Source organism: Nyctereutes procyonoides, unplaced genomic scaffold (genome assembly GCF_905146905.1).
Source record: "Nyctereutes procyonoides isolate TBG_1078 unplaced genomic scaffold, NYPRO_anot_genome, whole genome shotgun sequence".
Lineage (NCBI taxonomy): Eukaryota > Metazoa > Chordata > Mammalia > Carnivora > Canidae > Nyctereutes > Nyctereutes procyonoides.
Genome location: NW_026575048.1, coordinates 31,512,502 through 31,532,501, shown reverse-complemented (window position 1 = coordinate 31,532,501; position 20,000 = coordinate 31,512,502). Strand labels below are relative to the sequence as shown.

The window sequence follows — 20,000 nt, the reverse complement described above, 5'->3', positions numbered from 1 at the left end:
AGTGACCCTAAATCTCAAGCCACATGATAATATCATTCTCTCTGTATTCACAGAGAGGAAAATTAAAAAGGGGGAGGCAAAACTGATTCATTTAACATGATACAAGGGCTAGAGGCAGAGCAGATAGGAACCAGGTAGATGTGTATACACTCTTGAGTTGGTTCAATTCTTTTTGCTGAGAAATTATTTGAATAGAGCAGATCATGCACAATCCAATAATTAAGATAGCCAAAATAATTAGAAACAGTCCAACAGACTGCATGATTAGCAGCCCAAATCAATAAAGAAGAAGTCAATCTGAAGCCTTGGATAAATAAGGCCGTAGGCTATACTGCTACAGAGACCATAATTCCAGAATCCCAAGATCAAGAATGACAGTCTTTTTCTCAAAGTGAGGAGGGGTCAGCATGAGTAGCAGAAGGTGCCTCCAGACTGTTCCCATAGTCACCCACGCTGATTGTTAAAAAGGAAGAAAAAAAAACATAGGTGGCACACAATCGTGGCACACTTAACTACCATGCCGAAAAGGATGACACATACAGTCCCATTGGTCTAATCACTGGTGGTCTCCTGGCTTTTTCCCCCACACCTCCCTATCACCCTCGGGAGTTACATAAACATAAAATTAATTAATTAATTAATTAGTTTACATCAGAAAAGCTTGAAGAAACCCAGCAGTATTTTTTAATATGGCTCCTATAGCCTAAAGCAACATTCTTGGCTTTGTTGGATGGGTGAGGTGAGATTATGAGGAGGGAGGATGGGAGATGTAGGAGGTTTCCCAAAATTGCCAAGCTTGCAAGATCAAACAAGTGCAAATTAGTCAGTGTCCAAATTTATGCTGAAATGAAAGCTACTGTACTTTGCAAACTAATAAAGTGGCATTTCCATGTAAATACACAGCAAATGAATCGCCAATTTACATTTTCTTAATCTGGGACAAGTGGTCTGGAGGATCAATAGGATGACAATTAACTAGGAGTTCAGCATCCATGGGTCCTAATTCAGCCTTGCCACTGCCAATTCCCTGTATCTGCGTTATCTAAAGGAGGCAGAAATGGGCTGTCATGGTAGAGAATGGCCGGCAAGCCAAGGCTGTGACCCAGAATGACTGTGTGGGATGCCCTACAAAGGAGATCTGGCCATGTCTGTCGATCATCCGGACACTCTCACAGGTCTGTCCATCTGTCCTCTCAGTGACCTCTTTCTATTTCTGAGCCCTCTTGGCCTTCTTGCCCTGTCACCATTCTTGATTTCTCTGGAGGAAGAATGGTCACAAACTTTACAGCGTTCAGTAAGTGGTACTTCAGACTATACTTCTGCAAAATTTGCTCCTTGCAACACAGAAGAACCCCCAAAAGCCTACAGCAATGACAACCAAGTCCCGCAGTCTTCACTCACAGGAGTCCCTCCTGAAACCTCACCTACAGGATTTATTTGCACTAACTTCAGGCCTAATTCCTACGTGCTTCATCTACAGCCCTGTGTTCTAGCCCATTAGAAACAGCAAAGTGGGATATATAAAAGGGAAGCTAGAGGCAGGCAACAGAAGAAAAAGGAAGAGATATTTAGAAAAACAGCAAGCATTAAAACAAAAAATCAGAGAAAGCACAATTTCTTTGAAGAATAGTAGACTATGTTATTTAGTTTTGAGACACATAGTTCTACACACCTCTGCATTCTCTAAGGGTACCTAAGTATTATGTCATCGTTCATAATGATAACCTGAATGATAACCTGAATCATTATGCAAAAGCTAAATTTAGTGCTCTCTGTTTCAGAGGGCAGGGGTGTGCATAATGCATTGAATAAATACATCCATCCATTAACATGCACAGAAAGGTAGGTTTTAGCTATCTGGAAAACTCACTCTGACTTCCTGACACTCTAAATAAATCATAAAATGTAGTAATTTGGAAAACTCTTAGAAATCCCACCCTTCACTTTAAAAATGACCAACAGATGGGGTGTTTGGGTGGATCAGTCCGTTAAGCTCAGGTCATGATCCCAGATTCTGGAATGGAGCCCTGAGGCATTAGAGTAGGAGGGTGGGAGGATGGGGGAGGGGAAGGGGGGGTGCTGTCCCTGCTCAGTGTAAAGCCTGCTTCTCCCTTTGCCCCTCCCCCCTCCCTGCTGGTGCTCTCAAATAAATAAAATCTTAAAATAAAACAAAATAAAATAAAAATGACCAACAGAGATCTAGAGAGGTTTATGCGACTTGCCAAGGTCCTACGTGCAGCAGGAAGGGCCTGGGGTAGGCCAGGAATTCCTGGTGCCCAGGTCTCTGCGTCTTCCCCCTCTCAGGCCCCAGCCCCCATCCCTCACCTCACACACACCAACCCCCAACCACATGGACACATCCCCCTCTGTACACAAATGGTAATTGCCAGCAGTTTCAATGTCATTCCCCTGGACACACACGCTTACTCAGGGAACACGTGTCCTTTTTCTCCTTGTGAATAGCTGCTTTAAGTGATGTGGAAGGAATCTGCTGTGTCCATTTAAGGTGCTTTCTTTCTTTATTTTTTTTATTATTTATTTATGATAGTCACACAGAGAGAGAGGCAGAGACACAGGCAGAGGGAGAAGCAGGCTCCATGCACCGGGAGCCCGACGTGGGATTCGATCCCGGGTCTCCAGGATCGCACCCTGGGCCAAAGGCAGGCGCCAAACCGCTGCGCCACCCAGGGATCCCCAAGGTGCTTTCTTTAATACTCCATGAGTCTCTCATGCCTCATCATATGGCTACTACAGAGAAATTTCACTTACCCAGTTCATAGTCTCCCACGGATTGTGTAAGCCTCTTCCCTAGTATTACCGTTTGTAAAAGGAAATGAAGAAACAAAATCCCCAAAGAATGAAGAAACTTTTTAAGCAATATATTCCCAAACCAAGAGACCAAAATTAAGACCTTTATGGGATGGCTCTCCTCTCCTTCTCTATGAACTTGCTTCTCACCCATCTTCCCCACCACCATTCAGGGTAGGTTAGTAAACTTTCTCTACACAGGTTTATTTTCCTGCTCTTAGATAATCTTCTAAGTACATTTTCCAAATAACCAAATGCTTATGACAGGGACAAGGGGAGATGTACTACCTCAATACCCTAAACAACATACAGTCTAGTCTGTCTTCCGGAAGTCACACTCTGGCTCTCTTGATAAGCACCAGCCTGACCCTGATGGAGACAAGGTTGATGATTGGCCTGCCTACCCAGTCTCTGGTTTGTGTGGAAGGATTTAAGTAAAAACAACTGGTCCTATCAAGGATTGGAAGTTGAGAGGCTAATTACAATTAGCCATTGTAATCAGTGCCATGGATGACGAAAGAGATTATGTAGATATATCTTTTCCTTGGTAAAGGAGGAAACTTGGAGTCAACAGAAGTCATATCACATTCAAAATTTTTGAATAAGGCTTTCAGTAAAATTAATTATTACTCCAGTTACAGTATGTGGCAAGCCACCTAAAATATTATGTGAGGGGGAAAAAGAAACTAAAATGAATAGTCAGGATTCAAAATATGAATTAAATTAAACCGATCAAATATAACTTCCAGGTATTTAATGCAATGGATAACTAAATTCAGAAAGCATACCTTTAAAACTTTTGAACAAAATGAAGCATAACACATAATTGTAGACTCCTCATTGACTTCACATGAATTATGAGTATTAAATACTCTTTGAAGCAAAGAAGGAATAAAGCTAGAATTTTTCCTGTAGTAACAAAAAAAGGTGTATGATTTTTTCTTTCATCAAAATCTTTTCAAAACTTCCTCAAAGACATTTAAAAATGAGCGAGTAAGGCAAAATTTAAATTATACTATGCAATTTTCTAAAGGGTACTCCTTTTTGTTCTCTACTATAAACTCTGACTCCAGTCCCTAAAACCAGATATACCTTATTATTACCAATTCGCTATGAAATAATCTAAGAAGAAAAAAAAATTATACAGTTGAATTCTTCCAACCAAATGGCAAACATTGCTCCCACAGAAGAGAATCCCTGGAACAATATAGAAAGTCCCGCTTTCTCCTTTGAAATCCTCAGGAAACATAAAAGAAAATTAAGCAATAAGAAAGCCTGTCACATACAAAAGAGCAAAGAAAAGACATACAGGTGAACAGTTTGAAAACAGGAAAAGGCTCTCAAAGTTGGATTGTCCTACTGCTCACCTACTTCTAGAAAGAACTGACCTTTTCCTATCCTTATACTTTGCAGAGTTAATTAAGCCACTGTTTTCTGGGCATCCTATAATTACAGCCAGTTAATGCTGAAAGAGACCCAACAGGTTATAGTGATCCAATCTCTATTTACGAACGAGAAAATGAGGCTCTGAAGAGGAGGTGACTTGGCCAAGGTCACGTAGTGAGTTAATAACAGGTTGGAGAAGATACCCCACATCTCTTGACTCCTCTGTCTCCTCAGAAAACTGCAAAATAAACTTGCTGGGAGGGAAATCACTTCAGAGGGCGAGCAAAGCCACTGGTCTCTTGGAGAGCCACCTCTGCTAGAGGAGAGCACTCTTGCACCCCATGCAATTCACCCGCAGCTGGAGAGCCTCCCTAGCAATGAGCCCCACACAGCAGAACAGCTCAGTGAAGAGACAGATGAAGGGCAGCAACCAAGAGTCTTTCTGTACCTTATTCCAGCCGTTCTGCTTTCTGGCCAAAGGAAGTATATAACAGGACTTGCAACAATTTTATTTTTTTTAAAAAAGTGTATTTAATATACCAAGCTGTACAAAGAAATATTTTGCAAAACACTGTGTCTGTACCGAATTCCTAATATTTCTAAAGCCCCCTACTAGGTCCTGTGAGAGAACAGAGACAACAGAACAGTTCCTTGGAAGCAGAGACTTCCCATGGAGATAAGCAGAAAGACAAGAAAACCTCAATAATAATACAATCCTTTAGTTCAGGATTAAGAACATTTATAAAGAAAATCCCCCATAAAGAAGCACTCTGTTAATTTTACACTGATTTTTTAACACTTCAAAAATAAAAGCATAGCATAAATAAACGTTTTTTTTTTACCTCCACTACTATCACTACTTTTTAAAAATGCCAAGGACTTTGTCTTTTTTGAATTAATTATTAGAGTCCTAGGCTTTGAAAACTGAGAATAATTCTCCCTTCTCCTTATCCTTGAACTGAACAAAAAATGATGGAGTGGGCGAGAAGAAAATGAACCAGATAGGATGACCATAATATGAGTCAAGCCAATGTAATCTTTTTCAACAGCCATTCTATAGAAAGATTGCCATGTGCCAGATACTACGCTGGGTACTATCTGTCCCTGGCCTTAAGGTAGGGGAAAAAAAAAACAAAACAAGGAAACAAACCACAGTACAATGTAGGAAGTACCATCTTGGGGTATGTATAAAGCACACTGGGGTCTCAGCTAATAAAGCAGCTAACCTTGCAGAGGGGCTGAGGCTAGAGTCAAGGAATTAAGTATGACACTTAGGTAGAGGTATCAAGCCTTCAAGAAAGAGAGCTCAGATGGACAAGAAGGCATGGTATTTCCAGCGGAGGAAACAGGATATGCAATGATACAGACAGTGAAGGGCGTATGTATTGAGGGAACAGCAAATGGGCTGGTATAGCCTGACCTTTGATTTCTCAGAGGAGTGGACAGGTATATAACCGGAAAGATAGTTGGAGCTAACAGTGAAAATTATTTTATGACCTTTTATGAACTGCTGAGAAGTTTATACGTATAGCCATGAACAGTGGGAAACCATCAGAGATTTGTGTGTGGTGTGTGTGTGTGTGTTTTACCATTTTAACCATTTTAAAGTGAACAATTCAATTTCATTTAGTACACTGTGCAGCCATTCCCACTTTTTCCAGAACATTTTTATCAACCCAAAAGAAAACCCATTAAGCAGTCACTACCCATTCCTCCATCCTTGTTTTCTCTATGGATTGGCCTACTCTGGATATTTCTATAACTGCAATCATACAATACATTGCTTTCTGTGTCTGGCTTCTTCCACTTATCACAATGGTTTCAAGATTAGCAGCAAATCATTCCTTTTTATGGCAGAATAATGTTCCATTATATAATATACCACATTTTGTTTATCTATTCATCAATGGATGGGCATTTGGGTTGTGTTCACATTTTGGCTCATGTGAATAGCGCTGCTATTAACATTCGTGTAGAAGATTTTGTTTGAGTCCCTGTTTTCAATTCTTCTGGGTATATTCCTAGGAGTGGAATTGCTGGATCATTTGGTAATTCTGTGTTTAATTTACTGAAGAACCCCTCAGACAGAGATTTTTTATTAAAAGCTAAGACATGATAAGATTGGATTTTAGAAAGATAAATAAATGTACTAATTTTTTATATTTAAAGAAACAAGATGCCCATAGAGATGGTTGTTCTCCAAAGATTCACCAAATAGCTGCTCATTTGTCCCTTCCTGCTTTCTTTTCTTTCCTGCCTGCTCTCTTGTTTTTTTTTTTTTTTTGAACCTACAAATTGGCATGCAATCTGGTGGTCCAAATATATGTCCACCCACATACCTTGTGGCTCTACACCATCTTCTGAGGCTTCTGTGCTAAAATCCTGCTAGCTCAGCCCATCTGTAATGGTTCAGATTGTTTTCTTGCTTTGAAATTCCTGCTCTAAAGAGGTATCAAGCTTTAATAAATAGGTCTCTCAGTTTCGAATGACACATCCAAGAGGAGCATAGTAATTCCATCAGAAAATGTGAGGTGCACTGAGGTGGGTCAGCTTGAACATGCCTGCTGAGATGACTGGGGCTCATCCTAACACAGTCTCCCTCTACTCCCTCCTCCAAACCCAAGATCATACATGGCCAAACAATTGCTTCCTCACGTGGCCTACCAGCTTTGCAATTTTGAAAGCAAACACTTCTTCACAGAAATTTCAAGGATTATTCAAGCCCTATAAAGACACTAGTAAAGCGGCATCTCTTCAAATTAGAATTGGTTAGTTTCTCAGGTTTTGAGCATGTGCTTCTACCAACACATCAGGACATAGACAACAGCAAGAGGATCTGCTAATTTTCTTTCTCAAGTTGTTATAGTGATAGATGCACTTAGTAGTTTGTAATAATGGTCAGTGAGTTACCGGTCAAGGGATGATAATGAAACATATTATCGTCACTGTTATTTTCCTACGGGAAATTAAAACAAGTCATATTGTAGGGTGAACAGACTTTTATAAACCAGGCTGGCTCGGGGGTGGGGGTCAGGCATATTCGGAATAATGATTTCCACAGAACTCTTCTCTGGTGCGCACTGACCTTCTCTGTGTGTTGGTGGGGTAGGGGAATAAAGTTGTACATCCAGGAAGCACTGAAATCCTGATCTCACCAAACCCAATGCATATGAAATTTATAGCAACTGCACTATCAGACCTTAGAATATGTCTCTATCCCCTAAAATGCACTATTTTGAACATTTTACATTCCATTTTTTTAAGTGCAATTATAAATAAGCCTCCTTAGAAACGATCATGAAGTCCCTGGGTCACTCGAGATTAAAGAACCACAACCAGCTCTTCACAAAAGCACCAGGCTTTCAAGGCACTTCCAAGTGCCCAAGAAAGGTAGCAGAGTATGCTGCCCCAAAATATGCCACTTTTTCATGAGGATTATTGTGAGCTGAAGGCAATTGAGAAGAAGTAGATATAAGAAAATTTCTCTGCTCTCCTCCTTCCCCTCTCTACCAGAGAGGATAGAAGCTAATCACCAGAGGCATCTCTAGACTCATATCATTCCAGAGACAGTACCAAAGGAATCTACATTTTAAAAATTGCTAAAATTAGTCATTATCTATCATTGGTTTCCCTCATATATTTGCCTTCCCACAATTTGTCAGTCCTAGAAGCTCAAAGTCCTTTTTCTTTGTATGGTCTCTTCTTAAAAATGTATTGTTCTTTTGTTATGATGCCATATCAGCCCAAGTTCTTTTTTTTTTTAATTTATTTATGATAGTCATCACAGAGAGAGAGAGAGGCAGAGACACAGGCAGAGGGAGAAGCAGGCTCCATGCAGGGAGCCCGATGTGGGATTTGATCCCAGGTCTCCAGGATCGCACCCCGGGCCAAAGGCAGGCGCCAAACCTCAGCCCAAGGTCTAACCACCACTTTGAGTTACTTATCTGAGTGCTCCCAAATATATGCACCATGCACATTTCAAACTTCTATTTGTTTTCTTTTGTTAATCTGTCTTCTGTTTTATAAGGTCCCAACCAGAGAAGCTGGAGTGTAAAAGGAAAAAGATGTTTTTCTTCCCCTATGCCCATCAGGGCAGGATAGATAAAGAGAACATAGTAAATCTGGAAAAGCTAGTAGAAAATCTGGGTTCTCTTCTCAGTCCTGATCTACCTACAGAATGACCACAGGGAGGACCGGACTGCCATTTGGAGTTTGGATATTGTACACATGAATGATTTGGTCCTCCAGTCATCCCCAGACACCACCACTATGCACTGTGGTTGTATATACAATGTCCACACTTCCTTAGCTGACAGAGACCAAATTTTGTTTGGTCTCATCTGTCAGGCAGCTAATGCTTCCCTGGGGAGACTGGGCTCTTCACCAGGACCAGGGAAAAAATTAATTGGTCTAAGGGAATTATGATAATTCCATTCCATTCACCAAGGATTGGTTTAGGAATAGTCATGTGACAACAATCTCACCAATGAGACCAGTGGGAAGTCTGTTCAGAGACTTCTGGGAAATTACACTTATTATAAAATAGATTCACAAAAATGGGGCATGGCCTCTCTTCCTTCCTAGCCTTTGAACTGTCAGCTGTGTGAGGAAGTGACTCATGGCACTGCTGTGACCAGGAAGAAACAAGCCCGAAGGCAAAAAACACCCATGTTGGGACTACTAAAGCCCAACAGCACTGAATCTTTAATCAGCCCAGGGAACAGGTTTCCTCCAGACATCTTGTTATGGGAGATAACACATTTTCCTTGTAGGTTAAGCCATTTTTATTTGGGTTTTCTGTTATTTGGCACCAAGAGATCCTTAACTGATAAATCCACCTATGTAAGTAGATGTTTGTCAAGTGCTTTATTAACTGCATTTTAAAAAATTAGACCCACAGCTCAAATTATAATGTTTCATACCTAATCAGAAATGCTGCTCTACCTGGCCTTTTCAGAAATAAAAACAACTCTAGAAAAACTACATATATAGAACACTTGGCCACAGGGAAAAAAGAAGTCTGCCATTTTAACCTGTAAATAGAACTAGAAGCATGCTAAAACAAAAACTCTGTTATCATTTAGAAATAAAAATATGCTCTAAAAAGTACCCATGCCACAAATTTCCAAAATGAAAATCTGGGGCCTATTAGTAAGAAGCATTCAATTTCCCCCATGGCATATCAAAATATTACTGCAGAGTCATCTGTATATGTGGATTAGAGACAAGGGAACAACTCTGTTTAATGCCTCTCAGGGGCTCTCAGATATATTTATTTCAATAACTATGTCGCACTTGGAGGGCATACAAAACTGCGACCTTCTATACTCTTTTTCCTATCACTTTAAAAAATTTTTCCCAATTCAGGTATGTTGGGACCAGTTCTGAAGATGAACAGGTAATGAGTTATTTATATGGCTCCCAATTTTCCAAATCAGTGGTGATGCCTGGGGATGACTTTGGGGGACCAAACCATCAATGTGTACAATATCCATCAGCTCCCATTACAAGCGTCCACACCTGAAAACTATGCAATGTAGATAAAGCCCCCATCCCCACTGCCCATCAGACTGCTGTCTGTTTAGCTTCTTCTATATAAGACTGAAGGCCTCCCTTAGCCAAATGGTAGACTCTGTTTTATAAATTAAAACAAATTTGAAATGATGCTGATTACAACAGCCCCTCCCTCACAGGTGTTCTGAAAATAAGCTTTCAGAAAGAAAAGGAGGGAATTTGAACTGGTATGCCAGGAACTGATAGGTGCTAGCAGCAGATGTGAAAATCTTCTGTTATGGGCTTCGTAGCAAAAAAAAAAAGAGGGTGAGAATCACTGCTCAAAGTTCCCTTCAACTCTATGGATCTTTGATTCTACATGAGCTCACCCATTTTCCTCCTACCAAGCTGAGTCTCCTCCAGAAAGAAAAGGTAACTCTTGAGAAAAAAAAAAAAAAAGGAAAGGAAAGAACTACAATGTGACTTTGATGCTTCTTCGGCGGACATCTTCTGGCTGGGTTTTATCTTTTACTACTGAATAGCAAATGCTTTCCTTGTGTCTTTTGTTTTGTTTCCACAGTTGAACAAAAGACAGTATTTTTCAGAAATATTCATGTTAGCCATCACTGTCACTTTTCCTGCCACTCCTTACTTCAGCTTATCTCATTATTTTTCTAGTACTTGTGAGTTTCAGCTTCTTCAACCAATACTTCCATTGTCTGAACACCCAGTCTCCTACAATATGTGCAAAGAATGAAGTGACCCAGCACAAGGGATTCTAAAGCATCACTGGCATAAAACAAACACTGAGCTTCAGTTGGCCTAGGCTCAATTATATGTTTGGTTTCTTCTCCCCTTCAGTTGTCTCTTGCGACATCAAACGGTCACTGCGATGATCAGTTTCATAATTTCTCAATCATGTGACAGGCGATCAGTTCTGTTGTTTTTCACGATAACTTCATTGAGTACCATTTAACTTAACAGGATGTATGGGCTTAAAATTCCATGACAACTGTAAACATCACTGTAAGCAGTTTTCAAAATTGTGAGAATTTAAGAAATGGCATCTAAAGTGAAATTGACCACTTACCCAGACCTCCTTCCTCACTACTCTGGGTATGGTTAAGGGAAAGTACAATCCTACAAGAAAGGAGGACATGGCACCCATATTTTTCACTAAGCAGCCTCTTATCTTCAAAAGTGTGTCCTTTCCAACACTCAGTAACATTTGTTGACTGATCCTTGAGTGAAGCAAATGCTCACATCCCCTACGCCAAATAAAAATCCTAAACATGTAAACAAAAGAGATCCAAGCCAAATAGAGCCCTCCCCACTCCCCCACTCTCCCAATCCTGCCTGTTCTACTGTGACAGACCCAAAGTCTGCACGTCAGTGCTTATTGGCAGATGGAAGCATCAGTGTTGATTTGCAGTTGAGTGACCTGTTGCAAAGAGACAATTACGCCTTCTGGAATTATCAATACGTTCAGAATTTCCCATTTATATTTCTGGAACCTTTTCTCTGCATACCTATCTAGTATCAAATTACTTGAGAAAACCAAAAGGGAACACAGCACATCCTTTAGGTCCTTAGAGGAGAAATTAGTTGATTGATTTTTACCTGTAAACAAAATATCAAAAAGTCTGAACCCTGGGGGACACCTAGCAAGTTATAGGAAATAATTCCATGTGTCCTCAGCAATTTAAGATAACAGAAACTAAAATGCGGTTCGTATTGCTCCCCTTTTCTCACTTGCTGGTGCATTCTCTGATGGGTGCCCCATGACATTATTGTTAGGTCTGCAATCAGTTTATCTGGCTGAATTTCAAGAGAGATGGAGCACAGCATATAGTCTCCAGTTACCCTGCAGCAAACAAAGGCTGTCAGCTTCAGACACGGATGCTGAGTCTCTCATGCTCCAAGTTCAGTTACATCCTTTTAGTTAAAACTTGCAGTAAAATAGATTAATCATTGCAATCACTTTTAACCACAGGGAAACACTAGAAGAAAGTGAAAAAAATAAACTGTCATAAATTTTATCAGCTTTGGAAGATAAAGCCCACTTTCTATTTACAGATGCCTTTATTTTGATAAAGATCTTTACAACCAGTTGTGCAAGGCTTTAGACAATATCAATGTTGTGGTGGTTTGTGGGTTTTGTTTTGTTTTTGTTTTTTTTTTTTAGATAGTAAGTGTAGGAAAACTAATTTTTTTTTAATTTTTTTTTTTTTTATTTTATTTTATGATAGTCACAGAGAGAGGCAGAGACACAGGCAGAGGGAGAAGCCCGATGCACCGGAAGCCCGATGGCTCCATGCACCGGAAGCCCGATGTGGGATTCGATCCCGGGTCTCCAGGATCGCGCCCCGGGCCAAAGGCAGGCGCCAAACCACTGCGCCACCCAGGGATCCCGGAAAACTAATTTTTTAAACCTAAAGCAAGTCTACATTGTTCAAATGATCTTAGCTGAACTGCCCCCGAATGTTGAGCTAATGTTTTATTCCAAAGGAGACATATTTCCTATTTGAAGTACTTGTTGATCCTCCAGTTTGGCTGTTTTCAACTTTTCCTTTCTATTTCACCAGTTGCTTCTGCAAGAGGGTGGCAAGTGAAGAGAATGACCAAATCTGATGCTTTTAGCCAGCAGATAGTACCACAAAATGGAACAGATGTTCACACCACTGAGTATGAAAGGACAGTGGAAGCTCCCTGAAAGATAAGGTGAACTGGAAAAAGGTGGGCCGAGTGAAACCGGAGAAAGCCACACCGAGGTCACAGATCAAAAATCTGCCCTTCAGGCATAACAGAGATGGAAGGAAAGTCCATTCTTGGTTAACTGTTGGGAAACCCCATCCCCCGCCTAAATTCCTTCAATGTTCCTACTCCTGACGGTCTCTAGCTTAGCATCTACACTGGGGAGTCTCCTTTTCTCCCTCAATGGATCTTAACGTCCAGATGCTCCCCTAACAAAAGCTTATCTTCTAAGGCAATCAAGAACACTTGCAATTACCAGTAGTTGGCCTGAGGTTTGAGAGTTTGAAGGCTCTTTTTGAGCTTTGGAGAAGAAAAATCAGTAGCTAAGGGGAAAAAATCACAGCAACTTGGATATAATTGGATGTGAACTTTCCATGACATAGCAAAAACTCTTCCTTTTTTCCTCTCAAAACCATTGCTGAATGTTATCCATGAGACATGGTGAATAAAAAGGTCATTGATTTTGCCAATTCTGATCCCAAACCACTTAAAAGCTCATCCACTTTTGTGTTTATAAATCACTTTTTAAAAACAATTCCTGTGTATAGATGGAAAGAATTTAAGCAAGTATCTTTTTTCGATAGTAGAATGGTAAGTAAGAATTTCATTTCTATTCAAGATAACCTTCAGGATCATTAGCAATAGAATGTGTTGAATCATAGAGTGCTACTCTTGGCTATGTTCAGCCTCAAAACACTTTGCAACAAAACCACAAATCTAGTCATTAAGAGTTGTGTAGTATGAGCTGGCAGTTGTTTAATTAAAAAGGGCTCGTTTAATGCTGTGTCTGGTATCAGAGATGATACAGAAATAAAATGTGTCTTCTCTCCCCTGTGCAAGATGAATGTGTGTGACATAACAGTGTACTGGGAGACACACATCCCCCAATAAAGTAATAAAGTTCAGCCAGGATAGGAAAAATCACTCCTTTCTTGGCTCAGATGAGAAACTTGGCTCTGCTAATGAGCAGTGAGAGAAGCACTCTTCAAAGTGGAGTATGCACATGCCAGGGGGTATACAAGCAATCTTTAGGAATGTAGGGTGAAAATAGTTGAACTTCTGTTGATATCTATTACCACATTCCTTCAAAATTTGCTTTTATCTGTGTTTTATGATGCATATGTTGGGATGGTCCAAGCACATAACTTTAAAATGAATAAATATAAATTATATACAGTGATTCTCAAAACAATTTCGGAGACCACTTGCTTTCAGAGTAAAGAAAGAAAAAGACAGTCTTGATGATATCCCCAGCACCCCCAAAACTAAGGAATCGTTTTGCCGGCAGCATCTTCTGGTTCAACACAAGATCTGAGAACCATATGTGACCTAATGGGTCGGGGAGGAGAAACAGTGCTAGCCTCTCAACTTTCCTAGATAATCTGCTCTTGGGAAATAATTATTCTAACACAAATGATACTTTGGTCTACAAATGAGCTGAAGAGGAGCATCAATCTATTTTCGTGTCAGGTAGAACTTGGTGGGTCCTGTACAGACTATTAATTTCATGGAAAATAAGCAACAGGGGAAACAGATAAATCATTAGCAGAATGAAGAACAGATCCAATGAATTCCTACCAATTTTCCTACTTTCTTTTTCTTACACAGAACAAAATGACAAAGTATATGTGTCCTACTGTCTTTGATATCTCTGTTTACCTCATTAGATGAAAAATGCTTCTGAAACCACAAGAACATGTTTTTTTCAAGTTTCAAGAATTCAATCCCAAATGATTTATACAAGTTAACAATATGCATACAGAATTATCATCTTCACATTTCTGAAATCCTACCCCTTTCAATTTCATAAAAACAAAACACTGCAACATGAATCTTCCTTTTGTTTACTGCAGGCAATATATAATACTAAAATTTGATTTACATCAACAAGGTACATATACTTGAAATGTAATGTTAATGGTTTTTAATGAAAAACTTTAATTAAAAAATTTAGAAAATTAAAGGGAGGGCTAGTAAGAACAGTTGGAACTTAAGATATAATTTCAATGACTAATTCCCATTCAAAATTAGTTTCTCCAAAGTTCTACATAATGTATTCACAAGCCTCATCAATGTTTATTTATTAAAATCAGTGTTTTCAGTAACTGAGAGAAGCATTATATAATGTTTCCAACTGAGTCTCCTTCCATCTGTCCTCCTATTTGAATGTTCATCCAGTAGTTTAAACAGAAGAGCTGTACTTGGAACAGAAGGGCCGGCGTCCCCCAAAGGGCAGAGCACTCCATCACTTTGCACCGTATTCTCTGTCATTTGCCTACCAGTGCTAGCAGCCCTCTCCAAGCGCTCTTCCCACAACCTACTACGGGTGGTTCCCATGTAACCCACTAGAAAAGAACTCCTCCACCACTTGATATGAATTCTAGGAGGATAGACACTTATGTCCATGTATGCACTCCTGTATCCTCTACACCTAGAGCAATACCTGACACCCAATATGTATTCGTTGAGTGAATAAATCAGATGAATGAATGGAGAACCTATCCTTAGGTCACCTTTTTCTCATTCCCTGGGCTTCTTATGTGATCCACGCCACGTCCACCCGCTTTACTGACTTTCTGTGACTTTTATATGTGCAGTTTCTTTCAAACCTCTAACAGTCCCAGTGGCACAGGGAGGCCTGAAGCTCTACATTTTAAGTCCATTCTTTCAAGTTCCTGTAACTAGGCTCTCTCAACTTTTCTATCCTTCTAATTGCTAAGTGGAGGATGACTTCATTTGCATACACTACTTACTTTGACCAGTACAGCTTCTTTAGCAGCAAAAGTCAGCTGCAAGAAGGAATTGTATGGAAGAATAATTTAGCGTCAACTGACCAACTCAAACCCAAAAGAACCCCACATGCCACGTCTTCCTCATTACCTTGCACATTATTGCAATTGGCATTTACTGCACTGGATAGGAAACGATGGAAATAGTGAATGAACCTAAAATCTCTAAAGCCTTTGCAAGTTATCCCAGTGGGCAAGAGAGAGATATGTGGACTGGCCAATGCAATGCTAGTTAAGAGGCCTGGCAGCTGGAAAAACAACTGTAGTCAAACTGGGCTGGCAAAAAGTCCTTTGTCAGCCTGGCAGAGGAGCACGGGGTTCTAGTCTTGGTTTTCAAGGCATTTATCAAGAAATTTACCACTGTTCTTACTGAAGGTCCTGCTTGGAGGTCCAGTCTAGACCTAGGGTCACTCTGGGGCTAGCAGTGAACTAGAGTCATAATGAAGAGTGACACTTAGAATTTGGTGATTTTTTCCCAAATAGTTGTCCCATCGAAATCAATGTTTTTCTGTGATTTTCCTTAAGTAGATCAAGATGAGATAGTCTATACATTCCATTTCAAAACTAATTTCTCATCGTTTAGACTGACTGTTTCTGTCTCCTCTACATCTTTCAGAAATACCTGCCTGGCCTCCAGTAACAGGAAATGCAAACAATTCCAACAGTGAGAATGTTTTCCATATTATCAACTCACACTTTCTTCTCTGCAACTTTTACTCACCTCCGGGTTTTGCCTTCTAAGTCCTATGAGGAACAGCTCGTCTCTTTTTCTCTCCAAAGCTCACTAAATATCCCAGGTGGTTCTGCGGCCCGTACCCACCCCACCCCACTCCCCACCTACCTCCCCCATCTAAGTCTATTTTTCTTCATTTCTCATGACTACGATTTCTAAATGTTAAAACTCATCAACAAAATAATTAAGAGAAGGAAGTAAAAGTAGACCATAAGACCCTAGTTCTTTAAATTTTTAAATTGGATGTGATGTCAACTGCTAGATACATGTGACTCATTTAAGAAATTCACGCCGCAGCCACGAACGTCAGATGCCAAAACAAAGGTAATAATGCTTACCTAATACGGGTGCCAAAATCAAACTATTTGTAGAATTATAGAATTTTAAGCTGTTCATTTTGCCCCTTCATTTCATAGGTGATGAAATGGAGAGCCAGAAGAGTTATGTAACTAGCCCAAGGTAGGTTAGTTGCAACGTTGAAAGTACTTGAAGCATTTTTGGCCGTCTCCCAAACAACAAATGATGATCCTATCATCTACTGATAGCTGTCATTTTCTCCCAACTCCTCATGTCGTAATAATGTCAGCTCATTAACTTCCCAGAAAGCTAAATTTACACTGTTATTATTATAACAATGTTAAATTTTAGAACTAGAAAATTCCCTAAAGAATAGTCAGCTTTCCTAATACCACAGATAAGAAAACCGAAGGCCAATGAGGTCTGGACACTTCTTGGAGGATACACTGCATCTGAGCAGTAGAGCCAGCAATGGAGTCCATGTCTTCTGGTTATAGCCTAGAACCCTTTACCGTTCTGCACAAAGGATTAGCTAAACACCACCAATGTTATAAAGGTGATTTTGTTTTAATCTAAAACACTGTGTTCATGACAAGAAATATATTATAATTTTAATTAGTATAGAAATCTTATAGAAGTGCTAGGCTGGACAAACATTTGCCAGAAAGAATGTAGAAGGGATTTTGAACAATAGGTGGGAGACGGGATTCAATGGCCTCTAAAGTCCGTTTACTTTTAGGATATTTGGCTCTGGATTACCCCGGAGCTGGGCACCTCAGCTAGCCAGGGCACTTCCAGAGGTGGGGAATGTGCAGTATCCTGTGGGGGCCCCTCTCCTGTTGTTGGGTTAGGCTCTGCCCTGCTGTTTCAGGCATTCCACTATATGCAATTTACGTGCAATCAACTACTGTAGGCATAGAAAGAGTCTAAGGCAATGCAGCTCTGTCGCTTCCAAAGACAGACTATGCTGCTTAGCTTTCAAAATTGCCTTGCCTAAATGAGCATTCCATAACTGAGCCTCCAAATCCAGCTTTTACAGTTTGTTCATGTACTATGCTACTATCAGAATTAATTATGCAGCATCTTCATGAGGTGAAATCAGATTTGGATGTGAGTTAGGAGAAGAAAGAAGAAGATGTACTTCCCAAAGGAAGGTTACTGTATCTTATTCCTCCCCAAAAGTGCTGGAGTCCTTCCATGCACAGACAGATTTCAGATGGCAGTCCCCAGCTGAGCTAGCCATGGGAAGGAGGAAGTTGACATGTATGAGAAATGAAGAATATGCCAACTAACAAGACTCCGAAGGCCAAAATGTTATTAACCCCCTCCTTTCTATGTAATTCCATTCCACGCTGTAATTCCACACAAGTCTGTTCGTTGGCTTTTCTAAATGGCTACTAAATACTAAAATGTAGTGATTTTTCTTTTTTTTTTTTTTTTTTTTTTTTTGCAATAATGAGTCCAAGGGAAAGAGGGTGGGTTTTTTTTTCCTTTCAGAGAAAAATAATTTATAATAAGAGTGGAGCTCTGAAAGTTAGAAGGAAACTTCACCAATAGGATTGTCACTTGCATATTTTTACATGAATGAGATTACAAAAAAAAAAAAATCAAACTTCTGCTTACATGCATGGAAGCCAGGTGTTGCACAGATTTCCGAAAAGCAAACTAATGCTCTACAACTCAGTACCAAAAACCACAACTACAACAAAAAGCCACCTTACAAGGTATCACAGACATGAGAGACTCTATGCCAAATCCAGAAAGCTGTGCTTTAAAGGGCCTGGGCAGGTCCGCTCCTGCCCTCACCCCGGTGTGCCTAGAAACGGAGGATGGTGGGTGGAGCGATCAGGAAGGTTAGAAGCAAGTCCTACCTGTGCTCAAGCGCCTCACCAATGAAATAATGCTATCTGACGTCTAATCGACAGGAAACCCTGCACTTTGGGGTCGGGAAGAAGGTCTGGGGCCTCCTTAGCTTCCCATTAGCCGGCCAGGCTGGGATGGCCAGGCCAGTCCCATCTAACCCCAACATCTGCACAATACAAGAAAAAGCCTCTTTCCTCCTCTTCGGAGGCTTGCACTGCTTTTCCTCCAAAGGTATTTCTAAAAGGAAAAGCACAACTTGAGAGGTGCCCGGCTGGGGAAAGGTCTGGTCTTTTTTTTTTTTTTTTTTTTAATTTTTTTTATTGTCACCCTCCGTGGGGGAGCAGCGTCAAGAAAATCTACACATGCATTCCAGGTCGGGCAGGTGTACAAAGACAGAGGAGGACGCGGGGAGAGAGAGAGGGAAGAGGGGGAAAGGAGTCAAAGGAAGGAAAGGAGCGGACAAAAGCTGGGGGCCGGGGCGGGGGGCTCGGCTAAAGCCCGGACTCGAGAGGCGGAGGAGAGGGAGAGCAGGATAAGGAGGGAAGAGGAGCGTCGTGGAAAGAAGAAGGGCAAGAGAGGCAAGAAGGGGAGGGACATGAAGAAAGGATGAAGGAGGGAGCGGGAGCGGAGCGCGGGCGCGGGGCCGCGGCGGGGAGGTGGCCGCGGGGCGCCCAGGGCGCAGGGCGCAGGGCGCAGCGGCCGCTCACCTTTCAGGATGAGGGTGTCGATGTCCCGGTCGATGCCCAGGAAGTAGCACTTCCTCCAGAGCCCCGAGTAGGTGGCGAAGAGCGGCCGGCCGCACTCGGCGTCCAGCCCGCCGAGCCCCAGCAGCGAGCGCCAGGACTCGGGGTCGGCGCGCCCCGGGCCCCCCGGGAGCAGCCGGCGCCCCAGCGGGGGCGAGTCCCGCAGCGGCAGGTGCGACAGCGGCATCAGGCGGTTCTTCTGGTCCGGGGGGTCGGCGCCCGCGCGGCTGCGCTCGCAGCTCTCCTTGTGGCGCCGGGGGTCGGTCTCGTACCAGTGGTCGGTGAAGATGGCCGTGACGAGCAGCCCCAGGGAGCAGAGGCTCAGGCCGAGGCTGAGCGCCGTGACGAGCGCCCGCGGCTCCATGGCTTCCCGCGCCGCCGCCAGACACAATGCGCTTGGCCTCGGCCCCGCGCCGCGCTCCCCCCGCGCGCCCCCACCTGCCCCCGCCGCCCTCCCGCGCCCGCCGCCCCGGCCCGCTCCGCGGCCCCCGCCGCGCCCCCCGCCGCGCCCCCCGCGAGCGCCCCCCGCGCAGCCCCTCGCCCGCCTCCCGGCGCCCCCCACCGCTCGGCCCGAGCCTCCCCTGCACCGCCCGAGCCTGCCGCCCGCCCTTCCCTCCCGCGAGCCCCCTTTCCTCTCAATCCCTCCCCGCCGCCCTCACTTTCTCTCCTCTCCCCTCTCTGCCCTAACCCTGTCCCCACTTCCCCCTACTTTTCTCCAACTCTTCCTTCCTCTCTTGCCCCCACTCGGGGCTTGTCTCGCTGTTCGCCGACTCCGCGTCCCTTTATAGCCCGGCCCTGGACTCGAGGCTCCTCTCCACCTACCCCTGAGCTCGCTGCCTCCAACGACCTTAAAAGACATCCATCGGCATCAGACTCGGTCTTGTCACTTGTCCAAGTTGATTGTGATCAGCGTCCCGTGTTGCGCCCAGAAGCGATCCCATCCAGACCCGGCTGCTGGTGAAATTTAACTCTTGGGAACCGTGATGTGGAGCCGCAGACCCTTTCTCTGGACGCCTGAAGGACGCAGCCTCCCAGACCCCTGGGCCAGCTCTCTGTGGTGTTCTCTCCCTCTCCCTCCTGCCCACTGCAGCCTCTAAGCGCTGTCTCTCCTCCAGCCCCTCTTCTGGAAGAAAA

At 42.5% G+C, this 20,000-nt stretch overlaps 1 protein-coding gene across 6 annotated transcripts in view; it reads right to left on the bottom strand.

Moving 5' to 3' along the window:
- The window catches only part of TMEM178A (transmembrane protein 178A), a 132,749-nt gene that overhangs the window by 31,397 nt on the left and 81,352 nt on the right, over nucleotides 1–20,000 (bottom strand). For 4 of the 6 annotated variants that reach the window (XM_055326939.1, XM_055326940.1, XM_055326941.1 and 1 more), the window contains 2 exons: nucleotides 19,689–19,989; nucleotides 18,831–19,232 (listed from right to left, as the gene is read on the bottom strand). In XM_055326939.1, coding sequence (XP_055182914.1) covers nucleotides 18,831–19,232; nucleotides 19,689–19,725 — 439 coding nt within the window. In that variant the 5' untranslated portion in view covers nucleotides 19,726–19,989. Of the gene's footprint in view, nucleotides 1–18,830; nucleotides 19,282–19,688; nucleotides 19,990–20,000 lie in introns of those variants that run through there. The other 2 variants (XM_055326943.1, XM_055326945.1) reach the window with 2 other exon arrangements.